This window comes from Phascolarctos cinereus, unplaced genomic scaffold, assembly GCF_003287225.1.
Source record: "Phascolarctos cinereus isolate Bilbo 61053 unplaced genomic scaffold, phaCin_HiC Scaffold_5;HRSCAF=322, whole genome shotgun sequence".
Classification (NCBI taxonomy): Eukaryota; Metazoa; Chordata; class Mammalia; order Diprotodontia; family Phascolarctidae; genus Phascolarctos; species Phascolarctos cinereus.
The window spans coordinates 295,529,439-295,555,214 of NW_027555958.1; the positions used below are offsets into that span (position 1 = coordinate 295,529,439).

General features: G+C 42.7%; 2 protein-coding genes across 7 annotated transcripts in view; one reads left to right on the forward strand and one right to left on the reverse strand.

The window, feature by feature from the left end:
- Window positions 1-927: 927 nt before the first annotated feature.
- G6PC3 (glucose-6-phosphatase catalytic subunit 3) lies at window positions 928-7,325 on the reverse strand. Of its 6 annotated transcripts, XM_078155979.1 has the most exons (8): window positions 6,447-6,537; window positions 5,721-5,780; window positions 5,494-5,628; window positions 3,535-3,645; window positions 2,906-2,992; window positions 2,295-2,413; window positions 1,890-2,031; window positions 928-1,675 (listed from the first exon to the last, which is right to left on the reverse strand). In XM_078155979.1, the coding sequence occupies exons 3-8, from the start codon at window positions 5,514-5,516 to the stop codon at window positions 1,312-1,314; spliced, it is 846 nt and encodes a 281-aa protein (XP_078012105.1). In that variant the 5' UTR covers window positions 5,517-5,628; window positions 5,721-5,780; window positions 6,447-6,537; the 3' UTR covers window positions 928-1,311. The 6 variants fall into 6 exon arrangements, with proteins under 6 accessions (XP_078012105.1, XP_078012103.1, XP_078012101.1 ...); XM_078155977.1 differs by lacking the exons at window positions 5,494-5,628; window positions 5,721-5,780 and adding an exon at window positions 7,224-7,325 and having other exon boundaries at window positions 6,447-6,723; XM_078155975.1 differs by lacking the exons at window positions 5,494-5,628; window positions 5,721-5,780 and adding an exon at window positions 7,224-7,324 and having other exon boundaries at window positions 6,447-6,738.
- A 1,708-nt stretch (window positions 7,326-9,033) lies between these two features.
- Window positions 9,034-25,776, forward strand: part of LSM12 (LSM12 homolog) — a 29,152-nt gene continuing 12,409 nt past the window's right edge. The window contains exons 1-2 of the mRNA XM_020997439.2: window positions 9,034-10,143; window positions 12,148-12,281. Coding sequence (XP_020853098.1) covers window positions 10,020-10,143; window positions 12,148-12,281 — 258 coding nt within the window. The 5' untranslated portion in view covers window positions 9,034-10,019. The remainder of the gene's footprint in view (window positions 10,144-12,147; window positions 12,282-25,776) is intronic.

Here is a 25,776-nt window from a genome sequence, read left to right on the forward strand (position 1 = left end):
AGGATGGACTGAGGACAGATTGTATGTTAGTCGAGGCTCAAAGTGATAAGGGCATGAAGTAGGGTATTAGCAATGGCAATGGACAATGGTCCAGTGATTAGAATTCAGAACAATGAGAGCTGTTCAAAAGCACAATGGTCTGCCTTCAGAAGTAGTGAGCTCCTGATCACTGGAGGTTTTCCAGCAGAAGGTAGATGACCCTATCAGGGAGGAGGAAACAAGCACTTATTAAGTGCCTACTATGTGTTGGGCACGGTGCTAAGTGCTTTTTATTGTCTCATTCAATCTCACAACAACCCTGTGAAGTAGGTGCTATTATCCTCATTTTACATTAGAGTAAACTGAGGTAGACAGGGTTAAGTGTCTTTCCCAAGGTCACACAGCTAGTAAAGGATGCCATAGAAAGGTTCCATGCCTCAGAAATATTTGGACCCTATGATGTCTTTGCTCCCTTATGGCTCTGAGAATCAGTAATTCTATGAATTTGGAAAAGAGGATTGGACAGGAAAGATATTTAATCTTTTGGGTGGGAGATGACTTGGTCAGGTAGTTGAAAGCTGTCAGAGCATTTCTAGAGAGCTTCAAGAATGAATAGACCCTTGCCCCCATCCTTATCAGTGTTCTAAGAGCAAGAAGATGGATGAGCTTAACTCTAAATGGCCATGGGGAATGTCCTTAATTTAATTTAGTTTCCCCATTCTTTAAAGGCAGAGGAGGGAAGGGGTAAATGAAGGTAACTCATTCTGAGTCCAAAGCACTTGCCTGGCTTGGCTGTGGGTAGGTAGCTATCCCCTCCACATGGAGTAGAAGAGGAGAACCAAGGGCTAAGGTTGGCCACTTTCTAACTTCACAAATGCAGAACAAAAGCACAGAACTGCCACTGGACTTCTGGGACCTCTGTGGATAGTCCTCTCACAGTGCTGGAAGTTCTTTTGTACCTTTTATTTCCAGTGCTTTTAAAAAATACAAAGTTTTGGGATAGGGGGGAAAGGTAGGGTTTCAACAAAGTGGGGAAAGGGAAAGGTTGACAGGGCCAGTCCCCTTCCAGGTAGACATACCCTCCTTCTCTGAGGCTAAAGTTCAAGTGATCAGGGGTGGGACAGGCATGTTGGGGGCACAGAAGAGTCTCCAGAGGAGTCAAATGGAAGGAAGCCTTCATCTTAGGCAGCAGCAAGCAGCAGTCACAATGGCAGTTGGGGGTAGAGGTGAGAGGGCACTGAACAGGAGAGGTCTCTTGCAGTGATAAGTGAGGCCTCCTTGGCGGGAGGTAGAAGTCATCTGGAGTGTTGGTTGGACAAAGGGAAGGTGAGGTCACTTGGATTTGGCAGGTGGGGCCTCCTGGACACTGAGGGAGAGGACCAGCCAAGGCACCAGGGCAGTGACCAGGCAGGGCCAAAGGGTAAACTTGAGAAAGTTAAAGACGTAGAAGAGGCTGAGCTGGGGTGGGTTGCCCAGACAGTTAAGGAGCCCCAAAAGCCCTAGGACCAACAACAGGCAAGCAGCTTGCTGCAGAATCCCCAACCGTGCCCGCCTAACTTGAGCATAGCAGGGTGAGTGTAAGGCAATGCCCAGGCCCAGGGCAGCTCCAGCATCCCGACTCAGGCCAGCAAAAGGCCGAGTTTCTATGTGCACCCACTCTGGACGCTCACACCACTTGGAAGCCAAGTGAACGGACCTGAGGAAAACCAAGAAACCTTGTAGAAAAGTTGCTTCAGATGGGGGCACCTCTGAAGCTCCTCTTCAGCCTCAGCCAGGACTGTATGCCATACCAGAATCATTTTCTCTACTGGTCTACTGCTATTGTGGGGACCCCATGGGCTAGAGATGATGGCTAGGGCCAGGAAAGGTGCCATCCTGCCTCAGTGGGGTGGGGTGGAGCAAGAACTTACCAAGTCAGGTCTATTCCCAGAGAGATGAGGCTCCAGTAAATAAGGCTGGCACCCAGCAGGAGCGCCAGTGCAGTCAACCCATAAAAGCTGACTGGCCGATCAATAGGCACATGTGGAGTCATCAGCCATCCCAGGAGAGCACCTATTGGGAACGGGCATGGCAACAGCTTCAAGGAATTTGAAGGGACAGTCCCTAGGCTAAGGATCACAATGGAAGACAGGGCACAAGGGAGGGTTTGGGGTAGACAGATGATGGGCTAGGGTGGGCCAAGGGTAACCATGGGAGAGAAGGCACAAGGGAGGGTTTGGGGTGGGGTGGGGTGATGGGCCAGGGAGTCAGAATTTCCTGTCTTTGGGTCTGTCATCCCTGAGGGAAGTGTCACTGCCCACCCTCCAGTGGCTCACCAGCTATTAGGCCACCCAGCACCTGGTGGGGGAAATGTGCAAGGATGAAGATTCGGGAGAGTCCAACTGCCAAGAGGAATGTGCTGTAAGCCAGGCTGGGCATCAACTTCATCCAGTGGCTGGAGAAGGAAGAAGACAAGTGGGTCAGGGTGGGCACCCAATTATTTTGATTTGGGAAGACATGATAGCTATGACATGGAAGAAATATTAGGTTTGTTCTGTCTGGACACAGAAATCAAAATTAAGAGCAATGGCTGGAAAGTGTAGAGAGAGAGAAAACTTTAGACTTGACACATGGAAAGATTTCTTAACAATTAGTTACCTAAAAGTGGAATGAGCTGTCTCTGGAAATAAGGAGCTCCCCACTTGTGATTTTAAAGTGAAGAGTAAACGACCATTTTGGGGGATGTTGGTGAAGAAATTATTGCCTTTTAAGTCCCTTCCAAATCAAATAATGCCAAGCCATTTCCATCCCATATGATTAGATGGCTAAGCAACACCAGTGGTGTGGCTCCCAGTTCTGATGATATGGACACTGGGCTGAGGAGTCTATTCCTTCCCCCATGCCTGCGGAGGGAAAATTCCGTACATAAGAGCCCTCCTAGACTCACCTGTGACTTCGTTTCGCAATCTGGCTTGAGGTGGCAATCATGATGGGCCAGAGAGCAGCTCCTGTGATCATGCAGTGACCGGAGGGACTACCTGCCAGGAAATAGAGCCACTTGTGGTGTATGTGTGTGTGAGGCTGGGAGTTGGGGCTCTAGGGGGAAGGGGGCAGGATGGAACATAAGAGTTTGGGCATTCATGGTGTTTAAGGGGCCAGATGCCTTCTCAGGTTCAAGTAGAATAACTTAACTACTTGTTAAGTCCCCTTTGCCTAGAAGTTACAGCTTCCCTCTCTGTGGAAGTGGGGGGTGGGGTTTGAGCACAAGGGAGGTAGGCAAGGGTTATCTGATCCTTTGGGCCTTTCTTCTCACTTAATGCCACAGGTGGGCCTTCACATGCAGTCTTCTTTATCTTCTCCCTGTAGGACACGACTAATGGGCAACTAGATACATTAGTATGGGGTATCCTTCAGTTGGTACCATTATACCAACCAACCCAATGCCTTTCATTTCTCTACTCTCTATTCTTATAACTAAGAGAGAAGCGTTAAGGCCCTCAAGCCTGCACAGGCTGGAAAGGGCTTTGAGATCATCAATGTGGTTGGAAAGGGAAAGGGATAATGTAGGAGGATCACCTACCTGGCCCAGTTTCACAGGAGACAGGGAACTGATGAACTTGGGCGGGTGCTTCATTATAGTATCCAGATTCATGAACCCACCAAAAGGGTCGCTCTCCAAAAAGGAACCTGGAGGAGATGAGGCAATGAGATTTCCCATTTCTGCTGCTCCTCCCCTACCCGGGGCCTAAGAAGGATGGCAAAAGCTTGCAGAAGAGTCACTCTTCAAATGAGGGGTACCCTGTAATTCTACCCCCCTCACCCCAGATCCTATTTTTGCTTCAGTTACAACTGCCTATATGCGACCTGCAGAGGACACGAGTTTTTTCACACTTCATGTACTTCAATTCTTCTCTGGAAAAATAGAAAAATGTACACTCTTGTTCTTTTTGTGTAGGGGAATGGCGGTGCCTTTCGTAGGGACCCTGAGATCTTTCCAAACTTCTCAACCCTTTCCAATCTGGTTTCTGACCTCATCACTCAACAGAAAGTGCTCTATCTAAAGTTCCCACTTCTTCCTCAGAGAACAGAGCAAAGGGAGAATGAAAGAGGATGACAGAGAGTTTTGTGGCATGGAGACTATTTTCTTCCATTTTCTTAGTAGAATAGGAGGTGAGGTCCCCTGCTGAAAGAGAAGGAAAAGGGGGTGCTATAGGTAACTTGGTGCAGTGCACAGAGCACTGGGGCTTGTAGTTAGGAAGACTCATCTTCCCAAGTTAAAATTTGACCTCAGACACTTACTAGCTATGTGACCCTGGGCAAGTTACTTAACCCTGTTTGCTTCAGTTCCTCATCTGTACAATGAGACAGAAAAGGAAATGTATCAGTTATTTTTGCCAAGAAAACTCTAAATGGGGTCAGACACGACTGAAACGATTCAACAACAAAATAGGTAACTTAGAGAGAGAAGAGAATATTAAGGATAGTCACTATGTAGAGTATGGTAGTCAATCACAGACCAATAAAAAGGCAGCAGTGAGGGTCCAGTTAAGATAATATAGGCTTATAGTGGACCTGATGGGCATGGTTGTGTGACTTTCTCCCACAGCATTCAGCAGCATGGGAGTAAGAACAGAGAAGAAAGATGGTAGGGAGGTATAGATAGGATGAGGATTCAGCAAGGCATGGCAGCTAGGAAGGTACAGCAGACGGAGTGCTGGACTTGGAGTCTGGAAGAATTGAGTTCAAATCCAGCCTCAAACACTTACCAACTATGTGACTCGAGGAAATCAATTAAGTTTTAACCTTTCTTGGCTTTTCTTTTCTCAACTGCAAAATGGGGATAATAATAACACCTACATCCAAAGGTTGTTGTAAGGATAAAATGAGGTAATATTTGTAAAGTGCTTTGCACTTTATACTACGTGTAAAGCAATATGTAAATGTAAGCTATTAGTAGTAGTAGTAGGATAATAGGGCAAGAGATTCTAAGGTAAAATAATAAGCAGTTGATCTGATCAACCATGGTGAAAGGAAGAAAGTGAGACCAGATCAAAGGTAATAAACTGAGAGGAACAGACAGGAATGGAGAGTCTGGGGGTCACAGGAAGAATGAAGAATTTAGGAGGAATAAAGCAGGGGAAGAGATGGGGGGAAAAAAGGAGACTGTTAATTAATGGGAAAGAGAAATTTCTGTGTTCTGGAACCTGGAGGTAGTATAGTCATGGGATGAAGGTGACATTGACAGCATGACCACTGGTGGCTGGCTGAGAGTGAGGAAGACCATGGGAGTTGAGGAGGGAGGCCAGGGTATTTGAGGGTATTTGCAAACCTTAAAGTGCTATAAAGACTAGCTCCAAAAGGAAAGTTTCCAATGGCTATTGGCTATTCCAATGGCTGGAACTCTCTGAAAATAACCATTTCCTCCTTAAAACTTTCAGTAAAAGATTGCCTCCTTGTTCCTGCAATGGTTCACACTGACAAAGGCAGAGAGAGAGAGAGAGAGAGAGAGGAGCCAGGCAGTCCTTCTTTCTCAACTTTCTTTGTCTCCTGGTGAACATTTTTGTTCAATGCCTCTTCTACTTCTCTCCCAGGCTGGGCATGTGGCATCCTTTTGTGGGATGATCAGAAGGGGAAGGCTGAATGTCCAGTTAGAGGCAGATCAACTCTCTCCTGTATCAAACCAGAAAAAGCAAATTGCACGGAGAGGACCTTACAAAGCACCTACTGAGAATTTCTGGGATGTCATTCATGGCGATACTTACCTCCTTTGTGGGGTTGTGTCCCTCATCCCTAGGGTTTTCATGTTGAAGGGAGGCAAGGCTCTGAAGGGGAAATAACTCTACTCAGGAGGTCCTTCTCTTTGTCTAGGAAGTACTTACTTGTGGGGGTGGGATGGAAACACACAGTGACTGAGAGCAAAGGGTAACACTGAGTGGTAAGAGGTAGGAAGTGATTATGGGTATGTATGGGGCAACTGCGGTTTAAATATCTATGGCTTGGGTATGAGGATGACTATGTGGGGGTGATGTGAGGGGTCAGCGTATGAGATGACCATTGGTATGTTTCCATGATGGGGTATGTTTATTGGCATGTCCTCAGGAGTGACAATTAGGGATTAACGTAGGGTGACAGTTGGTGTGTCTCTATGTGTGTGTCTATCCAGTGGATAGACATCTAACTGGATGTCTTCAGGGATCTAAAACTCAACATAAAATTAAGATAGCTCATTATATTTCACCAATCTCACTTCTCTTTTGAATTTCTCTCTTTATGTTTAAGGAACCACCCTCCTTCTAATCACCCAGCTGCATTTAGGTTTACTTCATATTTTATATATGTACATGCTGATTCCCTCAGTAGAATATAAGCTCCCTGAGGGCAGGGACTGTTTCATTTTTTTCTTTGTATCCTCAGCCCTTAGCACAGTGCTGGCCTTTAATAAATTCTTGCTGACCTTGGAGTAGGGATGGTAAGGGGTTTTGTCTCACCACTTAGAGATGAGGTTGAGCCACTCCGAGAGCAAGGCAATCCAGAACACAGAAATGCCCACATGGCGACAGGCATAGTAGGCCAAGGGGAAGTAGAAAAAAAAGATGCATTTGGGGTCACCCAAGAAGGTGACCCAGAGCCAGACGTCTTCCAGCCAGGGCAGCTGTCTCTGTAGAGTTTCGGCCACCACGATGCCCACTCCCAGAGTTGACTCCATGCCAGGAAGCCACAGGCCCTGGAGCCCTTGACCTTGGTTTGACAGGAGTAATGCTGCTTCTAAAGAGAAGGAAGCTGAGGGAGGCCAGGGGTAAGAGGAAGGTGCTCCCACAGTCCCCACCACTTCCTTCCACTGCCATAGCTAATTTGACCCTATCCAGGGCACCCTTAGTATCAGCCCGACATGCACCTTGAGCTCTCTGCTCTCAGTTCCGCCCCCTCTGCACTTTGAGCATCCCAGGCCCCGCCCCCTGCTCCTGAGCGTTTCCCCCCAGACCCCGCCCCCATGCCCTCCAGCTCCCAGGCCCCGCCCCCGGCTGAGCTTCCCTCCAGGTCCCGCCCTCTACGTCCGTCATTCCACAAACCTCGCCCCTGCTCTACCCGGGAAGGCCCCGCCTCTCGGTTTCCAGAGCACCCCCAAACTCCGCCTCCAAGCCACGCGCGCGCTCCTCAGACTCCCCCCCTGTCCGAGCAAGACTGAATTCTCTCTTCCTCCCGGCCCCGGCCCCGTTCTGCCCCCTCCCCCAGGTACACAAGCTCGAGCTTTGCCCTCCAAATACCTTTTTTTTTTTACGCCCCACTCCCGGGTTTGTACCTCTCGCTGGGTCTTCCTTCTACGGCTCAGCGTAGGGGACAAACCGCTCGCGAGGGCGTTTCCCCCTAGACCCACGTGTCCCCAGTTCGCGTCCGGTCCGCAGCGGACGTGGGGCGGTGGCTACTTCTGAGGTCCAGGGTCAGAGGGTAACGGGGGGGCTTTGAAGTATGTTGCTTGAGGAGGCTGATAGCTAGTTTTCCCAAATCGGGCTTCCTTTCTGCTGCCTTCCCTTATTGATAGAAAGCTCCGTGGTCTTTTCAGGTGATAGGGACAGGGAAGTTCAAGGACATAACCATAGGATCCCAGGTGTGTTTTGAAAGGGGACAGCAGTTTTTCACACACACAGACACACAAGCACACACTCTTTTTCTCTCCCGGGGACTGCATTCTAACTGACCCTGTTGTAGGGAATGACCCTCCCCTCCCTTCTCCTGATTCCGAATTGTAATAAATAGTATTGGAAGGTGATGCTTAAATATGCCTTCATAGGACACCCCAGTACAGGAACACTGTTAGACATTGAATTCTTATTTTGGAAGACTTCTGTGTTCCAACTGCCTTGTTTTGACTTGCCTGAGGGGATGGGGGGTTGGGGAGGGAGGAAGAGAGAGTTTAATTTTTAAAATTCTAAAATTTATGCCCCTGAAGTCTATCTGCCATGTAATCCAGGGAATCCAACAGTGTTGTTTTTGTACATAAGTATGTGTGGGTGAGAGAGTGAAGCCGTGTTCAGTGTCCACCCCTGAGATGGACAGTCTACTAGGATCTGGAGTAATTCAAGAAAAGAATTTATGGAAACCAGAAATTATCATGTTTTTGATGAGGTCTAGGCCACAGGGCATTGACGGGGAGGGGAGGGTTCCTAAAGCCATTTCTAGCCTGAGATATTTTTGTCCTTGGTTACTTTTGTTGGGAGGAAAGGAAGAAATGAGTATGGAAAAGTGGACTCCATTTAATGAAGAAATAGCAAATTTATATGGTGAAATGGTAAAGATAGCTCAATTATAAAGTGAAGTGATAAATGTTGCAGTTTGGAGTGCTGGGAACCCCAGAATGCAAGGGTACTATGACTATGCCTGGAAAGAATTCGACCACTTCTTTCAGTGAAAGTATCAGAGGTTTATTTGTGAGGATAATAGAAGCTTCGGTATTGTAAGGCTTATAGAAGTGGGCAGAGTTCCTAGTGAATCTGCAACTTAATGGGAGTGAGACTGATGCTTATATACAAAAAGGATGGTTAAAGGATCTGGATGGGATTAAGGAGTGGCAAATTGTCTTGGGGTGGTCCAGGTGCAATAGTGAAAGGAGTATTAAGTAGTCTGGGATGGGACCAGAGTGAGTGAAAGGATTGTTAAGCTAATTAAGGTGGACTGAGGTGGGCCAGTTGCCTTGGGCTGAGGCACCTGTGATATGGGCTGCTGAAATGTATGGGACAATTCAGGGACTGGGTTGTTTCCTTTTAAACAGTCCAGGTCCCATCACCCCGCCAATAAATATTACATTGTGAAATGATAAAAGCTAATTTATATAGTGAAAAAGATTTTAAGGGTAGCTGGAGTGCTGGTATGTTGACATGGGCATGGTTAGGATATCTGATTTCTAGTCTCACAAATAGATGATATGGTCCACTAATTTGTTGTAACCTCTTAAATTTATTTTTTTCCAGGATGGGGTGAGAATAAAATGAAGTAATATACATGAAAAGACTACAAAAGATACTCTGTATAATCAGGTAGTATCATTTTTGATTTCGACAAGGTGCTGCAGAGGGCAGGGAGGTTTGTGCCCCTTGTTTGGCAAGAGCAATACTTTTCCTTCCTTTTTTGATATTAAGGGCTGGGTGATGTTCTATTTCTGTCATTTTCTCTGTTGACTCCGATCCAAATGAATTTATCAGAGATTCATGGTCAATAAAGACCAATCCATCCCTGTCACCCAGACCATACCTCTAGATTTCTTGGTGTTTGACCTGGGATTGGATCAGCTTGAGATAGGAGTTTTAGACTAAAAGAGGCCAAATGTCAAAATTTGTAGGAAGTGAGAGGAAATGACAGTCACCACGGTCTTGATTCAGTTCACTTCTAACTAAATAATTCAACAGCTATGTGCAAGATATTAGATCCTAGCCTTAAAAAGCTAAAAATTTAAAGTGTTTATCCTAAAGGAGCTTATTCATTTAATTGGATTATTTCAACCTTAGCCTTTGTTTCCTTATCCTTGTTTTTCCTGTCACTTTGTGAAAGGATAGGAGAGCAAATGTGTGCAGTAAAAGTTATTTTGGGGGGAAGTTTAAACACAACTCTGTGTCTCAGATTGAGATTTCTTTAGGGAAAAAAAACAAAACAAGACAAAAAACAAATAATAGCCCTTCAAAACAAAATAAAGCTGAACCGAATTGGAGGGTCTAGCTTAAATTTAGGCAAGCTGTGTGTTTGTGGGGAGGAGGGCTGGAGAAATGGATGAAGACCGTCAGCTCAGTGGATAGGGTCGGATTTCACTTAGGGCAGGACTCCTTTCCTGGGTTTGCACCTCCTTATTTCTTTTGGGCCAGGGTTTTGATCCCTCGCTCCCTAACCCATCTAGGCTGTCTTGCTCCTCCTCCCTTCTTTCTCTTTCCTTCGGCACTTCGGAGCCCCGCCCTCCCAGTTTGTCCTGTAGCCCCGCCCCCTATGTGCTGACGCCATCGCGCCGCGCGTGCGTGCCGGCGCACTGAGGGGGCCGGCCTCGCCGCTGCCCCGCCGCCCGCCGCTGCTCTCCCAAGATGGCGGCTCCTCCGGGCGAGTACTTCAGCGTTGGGAGCCAGGTTTCATGCCGAACGTGCCAAGAGCAGCGGCTGCAGGGCGAGGTGGTAGCCTTTGACTACCAGTCCAAGATGCTGGCCCTCAGTATCCTTTTCATCAAGGGTCGGCTGGGACTCCAGGCCGGGCTGGCACGGGTGGGGGGGGCGGCAGAGGCTGGGGCTGGGGCCGGGCCGGGCCGGGCCAGGTCCGGGGCCTAAGGGGCGACCGGCCACCGCGGCGCCAAGGACGCATGCGCATGGTCAACCCTAGTTCCTTCCTCCCCTCCTGCTGCCGCCCCCTTCCTCTCCCCATTGGGGTCTCCGTTCCCTCGCGGGAGCCGGGCCTGGAGGAAGGAAGGCAGGGGAGGTGGGCGGAGGGGGTTCGACACGCGGGTGGCTGTTCTGGCTGAATCCCCTGGGGAGGGGTCACTGAGGAAAGGGTAGTGGATGGAAGGGAGGGGTTCTAAGGTAGGGTCTGCGAGCCCCAGATGAAAGAGGGGGACGTGGTCACGTGGGGGAGGGGGGTGTGTAGGTTAGGGGGACGAGCTTGTACCCAAGGTAAGAGGCTCTTGAATTTGGAGAGGGGGGAGAGAGAGAGAGAGTGAGAGAGAGTGAGTGAGTGAGTGTGTGTGTGTGAGCTCAAGTTAAGAGGCAAGGGCACAGAAAATGGAACTAGGGGCCATCGCTGGTACTCTTTTTTGAGGGAAGGGTCCCCTGAGGATGAAGTTTGTATCAGATCGCTGGAAAGAGACTTGTTTTGTGTGTTGTTTCTTTGGGGGGGTGTTGTTGGATGTTGCTAAATTGGGGATGTACTCATTGAGTCCCAGGCAAAGAATACAAAGTTTGATTCTGGGGGCAGGGGTGCTGATAACAAGTAGACATGTTAAATTGGGAAAGAGCCTCTTTGTGGGGTGGGAATAATAACAGTAGTATATAGTGATTTGAAATTTGTAAGTGCTTTACAGATATTTTATTTGATCCTCACAACAGCTTTGTGAGGTAAGTCCTGTTAGCCCCATTTCACAGCTGAACAAACTGAGGCTGAAGAGGTTTAAGTGACTTATTCAGTTACATACCTAGTAAGTAACTGAGTTAGGATATGAATGTCCTGACCCCAAGCCTGGCACACCACCCACTGTGCCATCTGTTCACATCTAAAATGTCTAGTTTGTTTAAGGTATGGGAATTTATTTTTTCTCACAAGTGGTTCCCTCTACAGTTGTTTCAGTGATCATTTTTTGATATCTTACAGAGTGAAAGTGCACACTGAGTCTAACTGAGCCTGCTGGTCTGGAGTGGCAGATGTTTGAATTCCAAATAACAATTGAGATAACCACTTGTTTCACAGTTCAAGCATAGAAAAGTGATTTTTGAGACTATTTTCAATAGTTACTTTTTCTAGATGAGGTACTGCCATCTGCAGAATAGGACTTGTAAAATTAGTCAAAGGATTCTTGGGATGAAAGTCTGACTGATTGATGGTAGTAGCTCTAGTCTCAAGTATACCACTGTAAATGACTTTTTCTTTTGTAATCTCCGTACCTATGCAATAGATGCCTAATGAATTCTTGTTAAGTGAATGAATGAGCTTTTGGGATTACGTTGGACAGGCCAATTGCTCATCTTCAGGGTGGGAATGATATCTCCCTTTCATCTTCAACAACCCGTTGATGAAATAAGAAATGAGATGATGAGAAAGTACCTTGCAAAAATTAAAAAGTACTTTATAAACACAATGATTATTATGCTAGAAACTATTGGAATAGAAACTGTAAGGTGTGGCATCTTATAGTTTAAAGACCCTTATTGCATTAAAATTACATTGAAGTTCTATGCAAAAAACTAGCAAGAGAAAAGTGATGATAACATTTCAGGGATCCCAAATTTGATCCTGTTTGTAGAGCCTGAAATCCTTTAGTTTTGGGGGTGAAACAGGGGAAGAATGAGGTTTTGGGATTCCTTACTCCTTACTGTGTTTCTTGTGAGGCCTCTTCGCCACTTGCTTTTGGTGTGGATTTTCCTTGAGCCTTCCTTGAATCATGTTTTCCAGTCCCATCAGGATTTGTTAATGCCTCTGCCTGCTTGTTTTTCTTAACTTTATTCTCTCTAGAATGTCCCTCTTCCAGTGGAAAGCCTAACCATGCAGACATCCTGCTTATAAATCTACAGTTTGTCTCGGAAATTGAAATAATTAATGACCGCACAGAAACCCCTCCTCCCCTAGCTTCTCTCAATGTTAGCAAGGTAAGGATTGATAGGCCAAGTCTGGCTCAATATAATGGTGGGAAGGGCTGGGTTAGACCATTTGCTTAGAGTGACTTTTGTCTCTGAATCTTGTCAGGTGCATTTTTTTTTCATTAAGTCATAGTCCCTTGTATTAATGCCTCTTTCCTTTTCTAAGAGGCTTATTTTTTCTCGGAATTGCTGAATGCTATTAGGTCTTAAGCAAAAACCTGACCTCAAAGAAGGTTGACATTGAAAGTTTTTTTCTTGTCTGAAAAGTTAAAAGACACTGACTCTATGAGCCTGTGTGTCTACATTTGAGAAACCCTCTCTTCCCCCAATGAATTTGCCAGCTCTCTCATGGAGAGAGAGTATAGATTCCCCTGCTATAGAGTTTTTGGATAGAGTTTCAGCTCAAGCTGGGTTCTTGGAGGCAGGGGGACCAATGAGGTGACTTCCTGAAAGGGAGGAACAGCTGATACCCTCAATCACACCAAAGGCCTGTAGGGCAAGGCACTCACTGAGAGTTACCGAATCCCACTAGTGTTCTAGGTGCTTTGGAGAAACAAAGACATTATGTAAATCTCTTGTCCTCTTTGAGCTTCTAGTCTGGCTGGGAAGCCCAGATTTAGAATAGATTTAGTATAAAATAGAAGATAGTATTCATGTAACTGAGGGATTAACATTGGCCTGTTTGGCTTCCAAGGCCAAGAACCAAGTACAGAAGCTATCCAAGAGGGGAATGGGCTACCTCCAGAGATAGTGGACTCCTCTACTGGATGTCTTCAAGCAAAGGCTAGATCATCACTTTTTGGAGATGTTATAAAAGAGATTCTTGATTAGATGTGAGTTGGATTAGGTGGCTTCTAAGTCTCTTTCAACCCCGAAGTGCTACCATTTTGCCATAAACTGCATTCAGGGTACAAGAAACATTAGGATATCTCCAAGTACATTTACTTTAAAATGAATGTATTTGTCTAAGTGGTATTATGTCATGCTTTGGTGCTTTATATTTTTTCTTCCTTTGAAGATGAAGGCATAGAGCTACATGGGTACATGCATTGGGCACATGTATAGCCTTCTCTCTGTCGTACCCAAAGCAAAAAAGTGGAAGTGTAGATTTTCATGGGCACAATTTAAATCAGGCTGTTGGGCTGAATGGCTTGTAACAGGGCATAAGCATTGTAGCACCTTTGCCCTTGTCTTCAAGTTGACTCATATCAGAATCCCTTACATTGGCCCAAGGGGCCCTTAGCTTTTTGACTAAAAAGCCGAGTGACTTTTCTTTGCCGAGAAAAGATTGTCTAGAGATGTATTAACCTTAATAACTTGGGCTGTTGGCATATACACAAATGTCCAGATCTTTGCTATATTTAAGCCTAAATACTGGGGACTGAGTTTTTAGGGTATGTTGCATGTTACATGATTTAAGTAAGTGCCTCAGGGTTCTCTCTTTTGGTATTCTAATTGATTATTTAAAGTTTTATTTATGGCTGCTTAAAATCTGATATTAGGTTTAGATACCTTTCCAGTCTTATTATATATATATGTGTATATATATATATATATATATTACTTCATTTCATGTACTGGCCTTCTTGGCTGTTCCTTACATAGAACATTCCCACCCATGCCTTGCACAGACTGTTCCTCATCCCTAAAATATATTTCCTTCTTACCTCTGCCTCTTAGAATCCCTAGTTTCCTTTAAATCTCAGTTTAAGGCCTATCTTTCAGTGTGGCAATTACTTGGGACAAAATAAATAAGTTTTTTGGCTTACAATTTTTTATATCTTTTAAAAAACTTAATATGCAGTCTGTCCTTTTTTAAGTCACTTTGGCAATGCAGTTACATGATTTTGACATTCTTTAATTCTTCATCATGAAACTACACTTATCACATTGGATATTAAACATATTTGAGGAGACAATCCATTTTTTCGAGTCTGGCCTTGATGATAGCCTATAATTTTTCATTGGGGTTTAAGACAAGTGAGTTCCCATTTCGTAGCAACATGTTTATCTCCATCTCTTAGATGTATTTCTTAACTTTATGTGATACAGTGTATTGCAGTATTCCATCTCCATTTCTGAATTTCTATAATTCCAAATAGTTTGGCTCTTCAGTATATCAGTACATTTATCAGAGTTTGTCCTTCCCTTAATGGGGATAAGCCTTCTAGGCCCAATGGAAGGAAAAACAAAATCCTCAAAACGTTTTTTGGGGTAGATGGTTTATAGTCTGAAGATGCCGAGATCTTACAGAATAACCTGGATTCTTAGTGACAATGGTTTTATATAGCCTTGATTGAAAATGTTAATCATCAGCAAAAGTAACCTTTTTACAGTCTTCAGTACTCTAGTCCTTATGTTGTCTTGCCCATGACAAGCATTTCTTCTTCATAGCAAGTTACCTGTTTTTTGCTGTTCTTCCCAATTTCAGGAAGCCTGTACCTCACTGTAGAGGAATGAGTAACAGCCCCTCCACCTGCCAGGTCCCTCTGAAGGTCATTGATCATTTGCTGAACATTAATTAGGCTGTTTTACAGGAATAGTTAGCCACTTGGCAACATTTTTGGTTTTCATCTGCACTTTGAAAAGCACTTTTGTGCCTTGGTGGGACTGAGCTTGTTTCATTATGGGCTTGAATGATCCTTGAAATTTTTGATTCCCTGACACCAAGAGCTGCTGCAATATTTCTCATAGTCATTGAAGTGAGCTCTTTAAGAGCAATGACTTTTGTAGGTTTTCTTGGAGTAATATCCGTTCTTAAAAACTACAGAATAAAAGAGAGCAATGAAACAACGTGCAAGAGATCCAGCACTCCACTGACAGAGAACTAAAGATGGGGAAACCAGCCCAATCCGGGTTCATCTGGTCAAGGTCAGCCATTCTGAGTCAGTCTACTGTCAGTAGAAGCACAGACAAATGACCGTTGCTGTCACAAAATGAAACTATACCAAAATCATTCCTCACACCACACTATACCTGAGGTGCCTTTCTTGAGCCCGTCCATCCAGCTGGCTAGTATCTTTCCCTTGATTACTTTGTGTTTATTTTGTATGTACTTAGATTTATACATGCTAGTTCCACCTATAGAACACAAGTTCCATAAGGACAGGGACCGTTTAATTTTGTTTTGGTATCTCCAATGCCTAGCACAGTGCCTGGCACACAGCTTAATAAATGGTTGGTTGATCTTATCCTTGGTAATACAATAATAGCTAGTATTTATATAATGCTTTCAGGTTTGAAAGCTTTGATTTACATATGGTAACTCATGATTTGTTTTTGAGAGGCAATTGGGGGTAAGTGACTTACCCAGGGTCACACAGCTAGCAAGTGTCAAGTGTCTGGTCTGAGACTAGATGTGAACTGAGGTCCTCTTGACTCCAGGGCCAGAGCTCTATCCACCGTGCCACCTAGCTGCCCCTTTTCATTTGATTCTTAGAACAGCCCTGTGAGGTAGGTACTATTATTCCAGTTTTACAGATGAGGAAACTGAGGCTGAGAGAGCACATGTATCTGAGTAAGGATTTGAGCTCAGGTCTTCCTGATGCTATAGTACAACATGATCTACTGTGCCACCTGGCTGCCTCACTGTGTAATTTACTTTATCATAATTGATAATATATTTCAAACCACTTTAAAATCCTGTATGAATATAACTTCTTAATGCTGCTAAATTTTTTGTTTGATCCATTAGTTGGCCAAATCAATCAGCAAGCATGTATTAAATACCTACTGTGTGCTGGATGCTGTGCTAGTTTCTGGGCATCAGAATACCAAGAATGAAACAATTCCTACTCATCAGGAGCATGAGAAAAGAAGGACGAGTATAAGTATACAGAGAATGAGTAGAAGTAAATACTGAGTAGTTAGATAAAAGGCATTGTAAGAGGGAGGGCATTAGCCATTGCAGGGATCAGGAAAGTCTTCATGTAAAAGGTGGTGCTTAAGCTGTTTCTTGAAGGAAAAGGATTCCTTTATGAGGCAAAAGTGAGGAGGGAATTAATTCCATGACCAAAGCTAATTTAATTAACAGGTGTAGGAAATGTCCAGTTAACACTTTTCCTTCTAAGGAATGTTTACATTTTTTCCAAGTCAGTTGGATTATTAATACTCAGCTGTAGTAAGGTGTATCTTCCTCTATCTCCAAGGAATGTGGGGAAACTCCATCAACAGTTAAGAGAGCAAGGAATCTCTCTGGCTCTTGAAACACTGTTCCATGATTGAAGGATAGTTTCCCTGACGTTACTTGGATTTGAAACCCTTGTCCCACCAAAATGCTATAAGGGTTTGCAGATTAAAGGGATCTGAAGTTCTAGTTCCAGGGCTACAGCTTCATATCATCAGTTGCATGAAGTGTTTCATCTAGCTAGTCTTTGGGTGCCCCACTGTTTGGGGCCCAGCACCTCCTGCTGAAGTTACAGTTAAGATGGCCCTAGGCTATATTTTTTCTACTTGTATAGTTCATGAAATTTGACAACCCAAATAAGATAGTTCTGATTATGAACGTTTTATTAGAGAGGTTACCTTATGATTTGCATGGTCTTTTTAGGAGGTTTGAAGAGACATTCTCAACACTTCCTGTAGTGTGTATTAGAGGAGTGTCGTAGTATTGAGAGAACTATGTTTTCAAATTTATTTCGAATAGACAATGGTAAATGTGTGCTGTCAGGGGAGGTTCCTTTCCTCAAAGTTATTTGCACTAAAATAGCTGTTATTTAGGGGCCAGTTATCATGCAGGTTTGCATATTGTTGGTGTCCCTGTAGGTTCTGCTAATCATGTTTTAGACTTTACATTTTACCTCCTCTTCCGCAGAGTGAGGAGATGAATAACCCACAAAAACCCATGCATCTCTAGTAGCTGAAACTCATGGCTAAAAGGAGGTTGAACGGTTTCTGGGATTTATTTATTAGTTCCTCACATTGCCATGTGCAGGAAGCTATTTTAACTTTCCCCTCCCTCAGAAGCCAGCTAGGAAGTACCTTTTAAGATACTATGGTTTTTTTACCTTATTTGAATTAGGATTGAGAGGAGGGGAAGGATTCCTTTGTGCAACAGCTGGGGTTTCCAAGCGTCTAGAGCAGTAATGAAGTTACCATAATTTTATTTGTGGTTAGTGAACTTAGGGTCCTCTTCAGTGGGTAGACAGAACAGGAGGGTGTACAAGGTAATGTTTTAATGCTTTAATGCTTTAAGGTGCCCAGAAGAAAGATGGGTGGTAAATAGTATATTGATAATATTCTTCAGCCTTTCTGCCAGGGGAAGGAAGATAACAGTCACATTTTTGTCTGATCTTGCTGGCATTGTAACTATTTTGCCTAATTAAACCCTTTGTTGTCCTAAACAAGATCTTTGTTTATTCTTGACCATCAGGAAATGGAGAAAAAGACATTTTATGTTCAAGGCATGGGGCTAGGTGCTATTTGGTAGATAACATTACAAGCCCTTTTTCCATGGCAGGGAGAAGTTATAGTCAAGTAGGGTAAATAAAACAGTGCTACAAAAGGTATCAAGTGCAGGACTGTTCAATATATTGCCCTGAGCTAATGTGTATTACCAATTAATACCTCATAGGGAAACCAGGAAATATTGATACCAGCACTTTTTCAAATCTTAGGTAAGAGAGGCTTTTTCCTTAAATGTTATTACCCATGCTATCCTGGGTCTCATACTAACCAGATATTATGTGGTGAATTGTCAGACTTCATCATGATGGTATTGGCAATATCATCACAATGTTATTGGTTACTAAAATAAACTTTTAAATTCCAGGACCATGTTATTGATACATTGATATATTAATGAGTATTTACTAGGTATTAGATACTAAACTCTTGCTTTTATTTTAATTTTATTTTTAGAGGCAATGGGGGTTAAGTGACTTACCAGGGTCTCACAGCTAGCTAGTAAGTATCTGAGGCTGGATTTTAACTCAGGTCCTCCTGACTCCAGGGCCAGTGCTCTTTGCAGTGTGCCACCTTGCTGCCCCTTAAACTCCTATTTTTAAAAAGAACAGATGTGGCCCCCAACACCTGGTAGAGATAAGAATCAGTCAAAAAATCTTACTTAACCACCTCTGTGCCAGGCTCTGAGGATACAGACATAAATGAAACAGTCACAGAGCTTCAGGTCTATTAGAAAAGCAACATGTATGTAGATAAGAATATACAAAGTAAATAGAAACTAATGTGAGGGGAGAGGCACTAGCAACTGGGGGCATAAAAAAAAGTTACATGAAGGAATGTGAACTGAGCTTTGAAAGAAGCTGGAGATTCTAAAAGGTGGAACTGAGAAGAAAGTGCCTTCCAGGAATGGAGGACAGTCTTTGCAAAGACAGGAAAGGAGGTACAACGTTATGTGTGAGGAATACCAAGAAGCCCAGTTTGGACAAATCTAAAGTCATGTGGAAGAGAGTAATGTGTAATAAGCCTGGAAAGGTACAATGATAAAGATTGCTTGAATGTTTTCATCTGTTTTGATAAGTGTACTCTATGCCTTTGGGACATGATTGTAAACCAGTTTTCTGAGTTAGAGAGAGAACACCTCTCGAAGAATGGAAAGGGATGTGTAAAATTAAATTTGGATTATTTGTGGGGAGACGACCAAAATATAGATAATCAAAAAATAATTAGAGGGTTTCATTCTTCCCTGTCATATGTTTTAATGGTATTGCCAACATGCAGTTGACTTGATTCTGTCCTCTTAGTTCCCTTTGGTCATTTCATTGCATGTGTCCACTCAGGTGAGGAGGCAGTGCAAAGAATGGAGTTGTCCATCTCTTAATAAATGAAAGATGGCATCTGGAGTTGGAAGGGAACGTAAAAACTTTGTTTTTGAAAAGAGCTAATGATTTTTTTGTCCATCTCTGATTCTGATATTTGATCACACTTAGAAAAGCAGTTGGCTTTAGTTATTGTCTGAGGATTACCACTTTCGAAATTTAGCAGATGGGAGATTTAAAATAATCTCAGTCCATTTTTTTGGTGTTTATTGATTTGAGTGTTCCTAATGATTGAACTTTTTCTAGCTATTAGATTTTGATGGGTGGTGTATGCTTATTAAGCTCTATTTTGGCGAAGCCAATATGAGGCATATGAGCATCCCAACCTGTTTTGGCCACCCATCCCCAGGGACTGTCAGTGTGTGTTCTGAAAATGGCACCATTACCATGTACTCTAGTATGTGTGCATTTGGGGGAGGGTGGGGAGGAAGAGGAGTTCCTATTCTGAGTGATATTTATGATAAGACGTTTTTTGCCAGACAAGTAAAAATTAGTTTGGATTAAATCCATCTTCTTACTAGAGAATTAGTGGATAAGATGGCTGATTTGGAATCAGGAATGAGATATTAAGTAGTTACTGTGAGCTAATACAGGGGATATAAATACAAAGGCAAAGACAGATATTGCTTTATAAAAGCTTACATTTTAGTGATGGAGACAACACATAGGGAAGTGATAGCTAGAGAGAGAAATTTTGGTACAAAAAGTTGTAAGGAACGGTGAGTGGTGCCATAGGGGAGTAGATAGACACACTTTATTCAGGATTACTGGCAGAATTGATTTGATAACGGTTGTGGTTCCCAAACTGAAAATTGATGGGGGGGGTGAGGAAGGGGGCCAGTGTAGGGTGGGATGGGGGGCAAAGAGTTGGAAAGAAAGAGGGGAAGAGTATATGCATCTGAAAGACAGCTAGGCGATAGGTAATAATGTGGAGGAGGTGACTGGCAAAGACAGGATGAAGTGAGGCATGGTGTCTGGGGCTCTCCTGAAATAATGGTTATGGAAAGACCTTGCCAGTCAGGAGTAGGGTCCCTGGGGGAGGAGCAGGGAAGGAGTCCCTCTAGGCAGTGTTCTCAAACTTTTGGGTCTTGGGAACCTTTTGTGTTGTTAAATAGGATTCAAGACCATCTCAAAGAGGTTTTATGTAAGTTATATTGATATTTATTTGCATTAAAGGTTAAAATGTTTTAGTATTATTATGAAAATAGTTTTGACCTCACAAGACTTCCTGAAAGGGTTTTGGGGGCCCCTAGGGTTCCCTAGACCACACTTTGAGGAATATTGCATAGTCTTTGGGGAGGCCAAGAAGGAGGGAGTGAAGGAAGACTTGATTTCAAATCATATCTTTTATATCTACTAATTGTGTTACCTTGGGCAAGTCATTTAATCTCTCTAAGCTTCAGTTTTACCTTATCTGTAATATTGGAATAATAATACCTGAGTACAGAATAATACTGAGTATCTTATTATAGGTGTCTAATGAGATAGTCTGTAAAATGCTTTGTAAAAATTTCAGTTATTCTATTATAGGAATCAGCCTGGCCTGTACGCTGGTCCATTATTGGTATATTGGTCCATTAGCTCAATAGATAATTGAAAGTTTACCTTCTATGTGGAGAAACACTTATTCAGTGGGAAAAAACTTTGGCCTTTAAGAGATTGGCAGGTGTCTGTCACAGATGGATATTATTGGTCACCCTAGGAGCCTGGTTATAAAATTGTTAGATCATATATTTAGAGCTCGAAGGAACCTTAGGTACCATTTAGTTCAATCTCCTCATTTTGTAGATGAGGAAATTGAGACTCTGGATGGTAAAGGGCTTGCCCAAGGTCAAACATTTAAATCCAGGTCCTTTTACTCCAAGTCCAGCACTTTCCCACTATTCTGGATTGTCTCATCTTTCCATCTCCATTGCTAGAAGCATAACTCAGAATGTTACAGCACATATAAAAGATGTAAGTTTTAACCTCTTTATTATTCTCCATGGGATAAGGGCCAGGTGGATGAAAAAATGTGGTGTAGTAAAATTTTAGTCTTGGGCTGTCCCCAAGTCTGGCCAAGATAAAGACTTGTATAGTGAAAGAACTTGTTTCTGGCCTGGAGAATCTGGGATTAAGAATTAAAATAAAAGTTACTGTGTGCTGTGGTGGATAGTATACTGGGCTGGAAGCCAGAAGACTTGGGTTTTAGTCACTGATCTGCCACAGGTCATTCATTGTGTAATCACTTGGTGTTTTTGAACTAGATGATCTTTAAGGTTCTGTCTGTTTTAAAGGGGAGAGAAAAGGTCTGATTAGGTTGGCAGAAACTATAGCCATCTGTCCACGTGGCACTTCCTTTTCCCTTTTTTCCTTTTAGTTATCCAAAGTTGTGGGAATTAAATGTTATAGTTAGTTGATCCATCTCCATAATTCAGAGATACTATTGTTCTCCCTGACTCTAAGCAGATTGACTGGGCATGTCTTCAGAGCCCTACACATAGCCAGCACCTCTTGAGGTTTTAAACTATGTGCTTCATTATGGATGTAAATCACCTCTTTCGTGATTAATGGGCTTCCCTACTGTCTCCTCATAACTTGATAATTTCCATGCTTTTTTTTAACTATCTTTGGAAGATACTAAGATTACTTAGTTTCTCTTTAAGTGCTAAAATTGGTAGGGAAGAAGAGTATTTTGGCTAAAAGTTGGGTGTGAATCATTTGTGTATTCCCCTCAATTGCCCCAAGCCACCCTTTGTCCTTTTTTTGTGTGATTTAGCATCAGCTTGTTGAATTACAGTCGAATTTCAACTTTGTTGCCAGTCTAGTTTTCACTCTTGCAGGTTCACATGATTGATTTCAGAGCAATGCTTGATTTCAATGGTAGATGAAATAAGAAATGACCCTTGCATACAACAGGTTCATAAATTCAAGCAGAGAGATGAGATATTATCAACATCAGGTACAAAAGCTTTTTATTTGACAGCACAGTTGTGTTTTAACCACTAATCAAAGCTTTTAAAGCTAATTATAACATATGGTTTTTCTTTTAAGCTATGTGAAAAAGCAACTTTGTTTATAAAATGTTTGTGGTGTGGCTGATTGTATCTTGGATTTGGTTGTTTATTTCATTATGGAAATATGATAGTGTTTAGCTGTACTTATATAGGAAGACTGAAGATTGGTTTTTAGTGGGGGAGGTAATGATTGTGTGCCCTGGAATTTTAAAGCATCTTTCATGCCCAAAGCACTCATGTTTGCGTATTCTCTTCATAGCATTCCTGGGAGGCTAAGAAGAGGTGAGTGAGATCCTCTTTTATAGATGGAGAAACAAGGCCTAGGGAAGTTAAATGACTTGTTTAAAGTATCCTGATTAGTGATGGAGCTAGTCCTCAAGCCGGATTTCCTGACTCCTAGGTTTCCACTTAAATGGCCATCACCCTAGTTCAGGTCCTTCTCCCCTCTGTCCTGTATAATGTATGGCAACAGCCTCCTGATCAAACTCCTGTTTTCCATTCTCTTTCCTCTCAGATCTGTCCTCCACACCATCATCTACACAGCTACCAAAGTAATCTTACTATAAAAGCATGAATCTGATTATATAATTCCCTTTCTTACAAACTTTCATTGTCTCCACATTACCTCCAGGATAAAAAAGATGCCTTAATTTGGCATTGAAAGTCTTTTATAACCTGGGTGCAGTTTTTTTTTGTATATTGATGAGGATTGTGAAATTAATCAACAAATGTTTCTGTATACAAAGAACAAAAAAAGAGTGCTAAGCTGTTAACAGTTTGGTTTTTTAAAAGCATATATTAAATTACACAGTAAATACAAAATTTCCCTGTTTGTGTTTCTTCTGAACTTTTGGTTAGTGTATTTTAATATTTTATTGATTTGGGGGGGGGGCATCTCTTACTGCTCACTAACTCAACATTGCTTCTCCCTCCCACCCCCTTTCCCATAAGAAGGCTAGTCAAGCAAAAACTATCAACATGCTTACCACGTCTGAAAATGTAGATCTCAATTGCAGGCAACTTTTCAGCCTTATTGCATATTATTCCTCTTTTCAGATTTTACATATTAGCCAAAATGGCCCCAAAACTCTGTATTCTGTCTCCTATCTGCATGCTTTTTCACAGGCTGTTTGTCTCCCATGCCTGGAATGCATTCTTCTTATTTCCACTTAGAATTGCTAGTTACCTTCATTGAAGGCTTAGTTAAAACCCTACTTTGGTGCTCATGAAGCCTTTCCTGATCTCTTCAGATCCTAGTCCCTTTCCCTGAAACTACCCTGTATGAGGCCAGCCTGGCCTCAGTGTTAGGAAGATCTGGGTTTTCTGACACATCCTGGCTGAGGGACTAGGCTGATCACTTAATCTCTCAGTGTTCCAGGCAACTCTTTAAGGCTAAATTATACAGAAGGTTCTGATCTACACTGGTACAGGAAAGTTTTTACCTCCACTTGTTACAGGTCTGGTAAAAAAAAAATTGTATGCACTTGTATGGGTGCATATTATTGTTGCCTAATAGTCCCTGAGGGCAAGGATGGTTTAATTTGTTTTAGGGCCTGGCACATAGTAGGTACTTAATAATGCTTATTAATTGATTCTTGTCTCTCTCCTCTCTATACCTGTACACAGGCTGTCTCCCATTCCTGGAATTTACTCTGTCCTTATCTCTGCATCTTAGAGTCTCTAGTTTTTTTTTTCAGGTTAAGCTCATGTGCCACTTCCGTAGCAATTGGACTTGTTCTTGCTTCAAATGATCATGTATACCTGTATTTCTTTACTGTTTACATCTCTCCTCTGCTCTCTCCAGTAGAATGTAAGCTCCTAGAGTATAGGGACCATTTATTTTATAAAAAGCATGATAAAAGAGCTTTTTGCAGTTGCATTATATTGCCCTTTAGGCAGTAGGCTGCACAGCCAGAACACCTCATGTGTTTGATGTTTCATGGGATATAGCTTTCAGAGATTAGAAAATTTTCTTTTTAAGACACTAGTCTGCTGAGAGGTAGTATGGCTCAGTGTATATTGAGCTGGACTTAGATACCATAAGACCTGGATTCAGCTTCCAAATCAGACACATGTTCTGAGACCCTGGGCATGTCACTGAGTCTGTTCCTTCTGTAAAACAGAGATGGCAGTAACACTTAGCTCACAGGGTTGTATTTAGGTCCAAATGAGATTTCAAGAACTTTACAACCCTTAAATGACTGTAGTTCAACACAGATTTTTGATACAAATGGAAACTCATACCATATTCTGACTAAAACTATCAAAATGTAGCCTTCTCCAGTCTGGTATCATTAGGAAGTAACTTAGTCAAATGAACACCTTTACCCTCAGTAGTTAATATTATCTATTATTCCTGCAGTATTCCTGTGCATTCTTTATGGATGAAGCTGAGGCATGGAAAGAGGAAGAGAACCCTAAATGCTAACATAGCTAATGGCAATTTTCTTTTTTTTACAAAATTGCTAGTAGATTTTTAGTGAGGACAGGGCTATCTTTCTGATCAGACAGGTTGCATTATTAAAAACTTCTTTAAAAGGAAGTACCCTGTCAGTTTATAAGGTTGGTAGAAATGCAAAAGAGCATGCAGAAAGATGACTGAAAGTGGCATTGAAGAGTTGACACTTTTGTGATACTTACAAAGGAATTTTGTAGAAAGAAGTTAGAATAGAGCTGTGTCAAGTAGTTACAGTTCCACGCTGTTTATGACAGTTTGATGTCTGAAAAGGTTGTGAGATTTTTATATCTATGGAAAGAGTCCCTTGAGATCCTCCATGTTGTAAATTTGGAGCAAGGGACAGTTGGTATTCTTCCTGGAATTGAAACAGCAGGTCATATTTAGAAATTGAGGTGAACCCTGTCCTGCCACTTCCTTTAGTCACCCTAAGTTTTTTTTTCTCTGAGTTACAGCAGCTCTTAGAAAGTTGTATTAACTCCTAGTGCCTATATCTGAGGACAGCTGGTTACAAGGCCCAGAACATACTGATGAAGGAGGTGATTGACTTCTGTGGGTGTGTAAATCACTCAACATGTTTCCTTTTGGATGGCCCCTCTTCTCTTGAGCTGGGAGGCCTCTGGTTTCCTTGAAGTATAATGGGATTGTAGGTCTGGACCTGGGGTGACCTTAGAAACCAGCCGCTTCAACCTGTTCATTTTAGAACAAACCCAGAGAGATTAAGCGACTTAGCCAAGTCAATAAAGGCAACAAGAGTCAGGACCTGGGTTTGAACCATGGTCCTTTGCCTCCAAACCCAGGTACCTTTCCATTTTTCCATGCTATTTGCCTTCCCATTGCTTCTGGGACTGCTGAAATAATTTAGTCATCAGTTAATGACGATCTTTCAAAACAACTTGCTAGTGGGATGTATTTTGTTGTTTCAGTTACTGAATGGAACAAGAGATCTACTAGTTTTATAGGGCTGCAAGTGTGGCTAAGAATCTTTAATATTAGAATGCGTTGGTATCAAGTTCCTGTCCTTTCTTTGCTACTAAAAGAAAGGCTGGTTAGCAGAAAAGGAAGATTTTTAAATGGTTTCTTAGGGACTCCTGCAAAATGAAAGGAAGCTTCAGGTTAAACTAATCTCCAGGTGTTTAGGGAGTAACAGCAATTAAGCTATGAATCAATAATAAACGTTTTATTTTACATTTCTCAGATTGCTGGGCCCATGGTGCTCATTCTCTGAAGTTGCCGGTACATTTTATGTGGTTACTATTTAGGAATTGACATAA

Bases quoted from the DNA above. Each gene is read 5' to 3' on its own strand.
- G6PC3 (XM_078155977.1), bottom strand. From the start codon at position 6,664: ATGGAGTCAACTCTGGGAGTGGGCATCGTGGTGGCCGAAACTCTACAG. The intron at 2,414-2,905 runs GTGAGTCTAGGA...TTCCTTCTCCAG, and splicing joins ATTGCGAAACGAAGTCACAG to CCACTGGATGAAGTTGATGC. The intron at 2,032-2,294 runs GTGAGCCACTGG...CGTTCCCAATAG, and splicing joins GCTGGGTGGCCTAATAGCTG to GTGCTCTCCTGGGATGGCTG.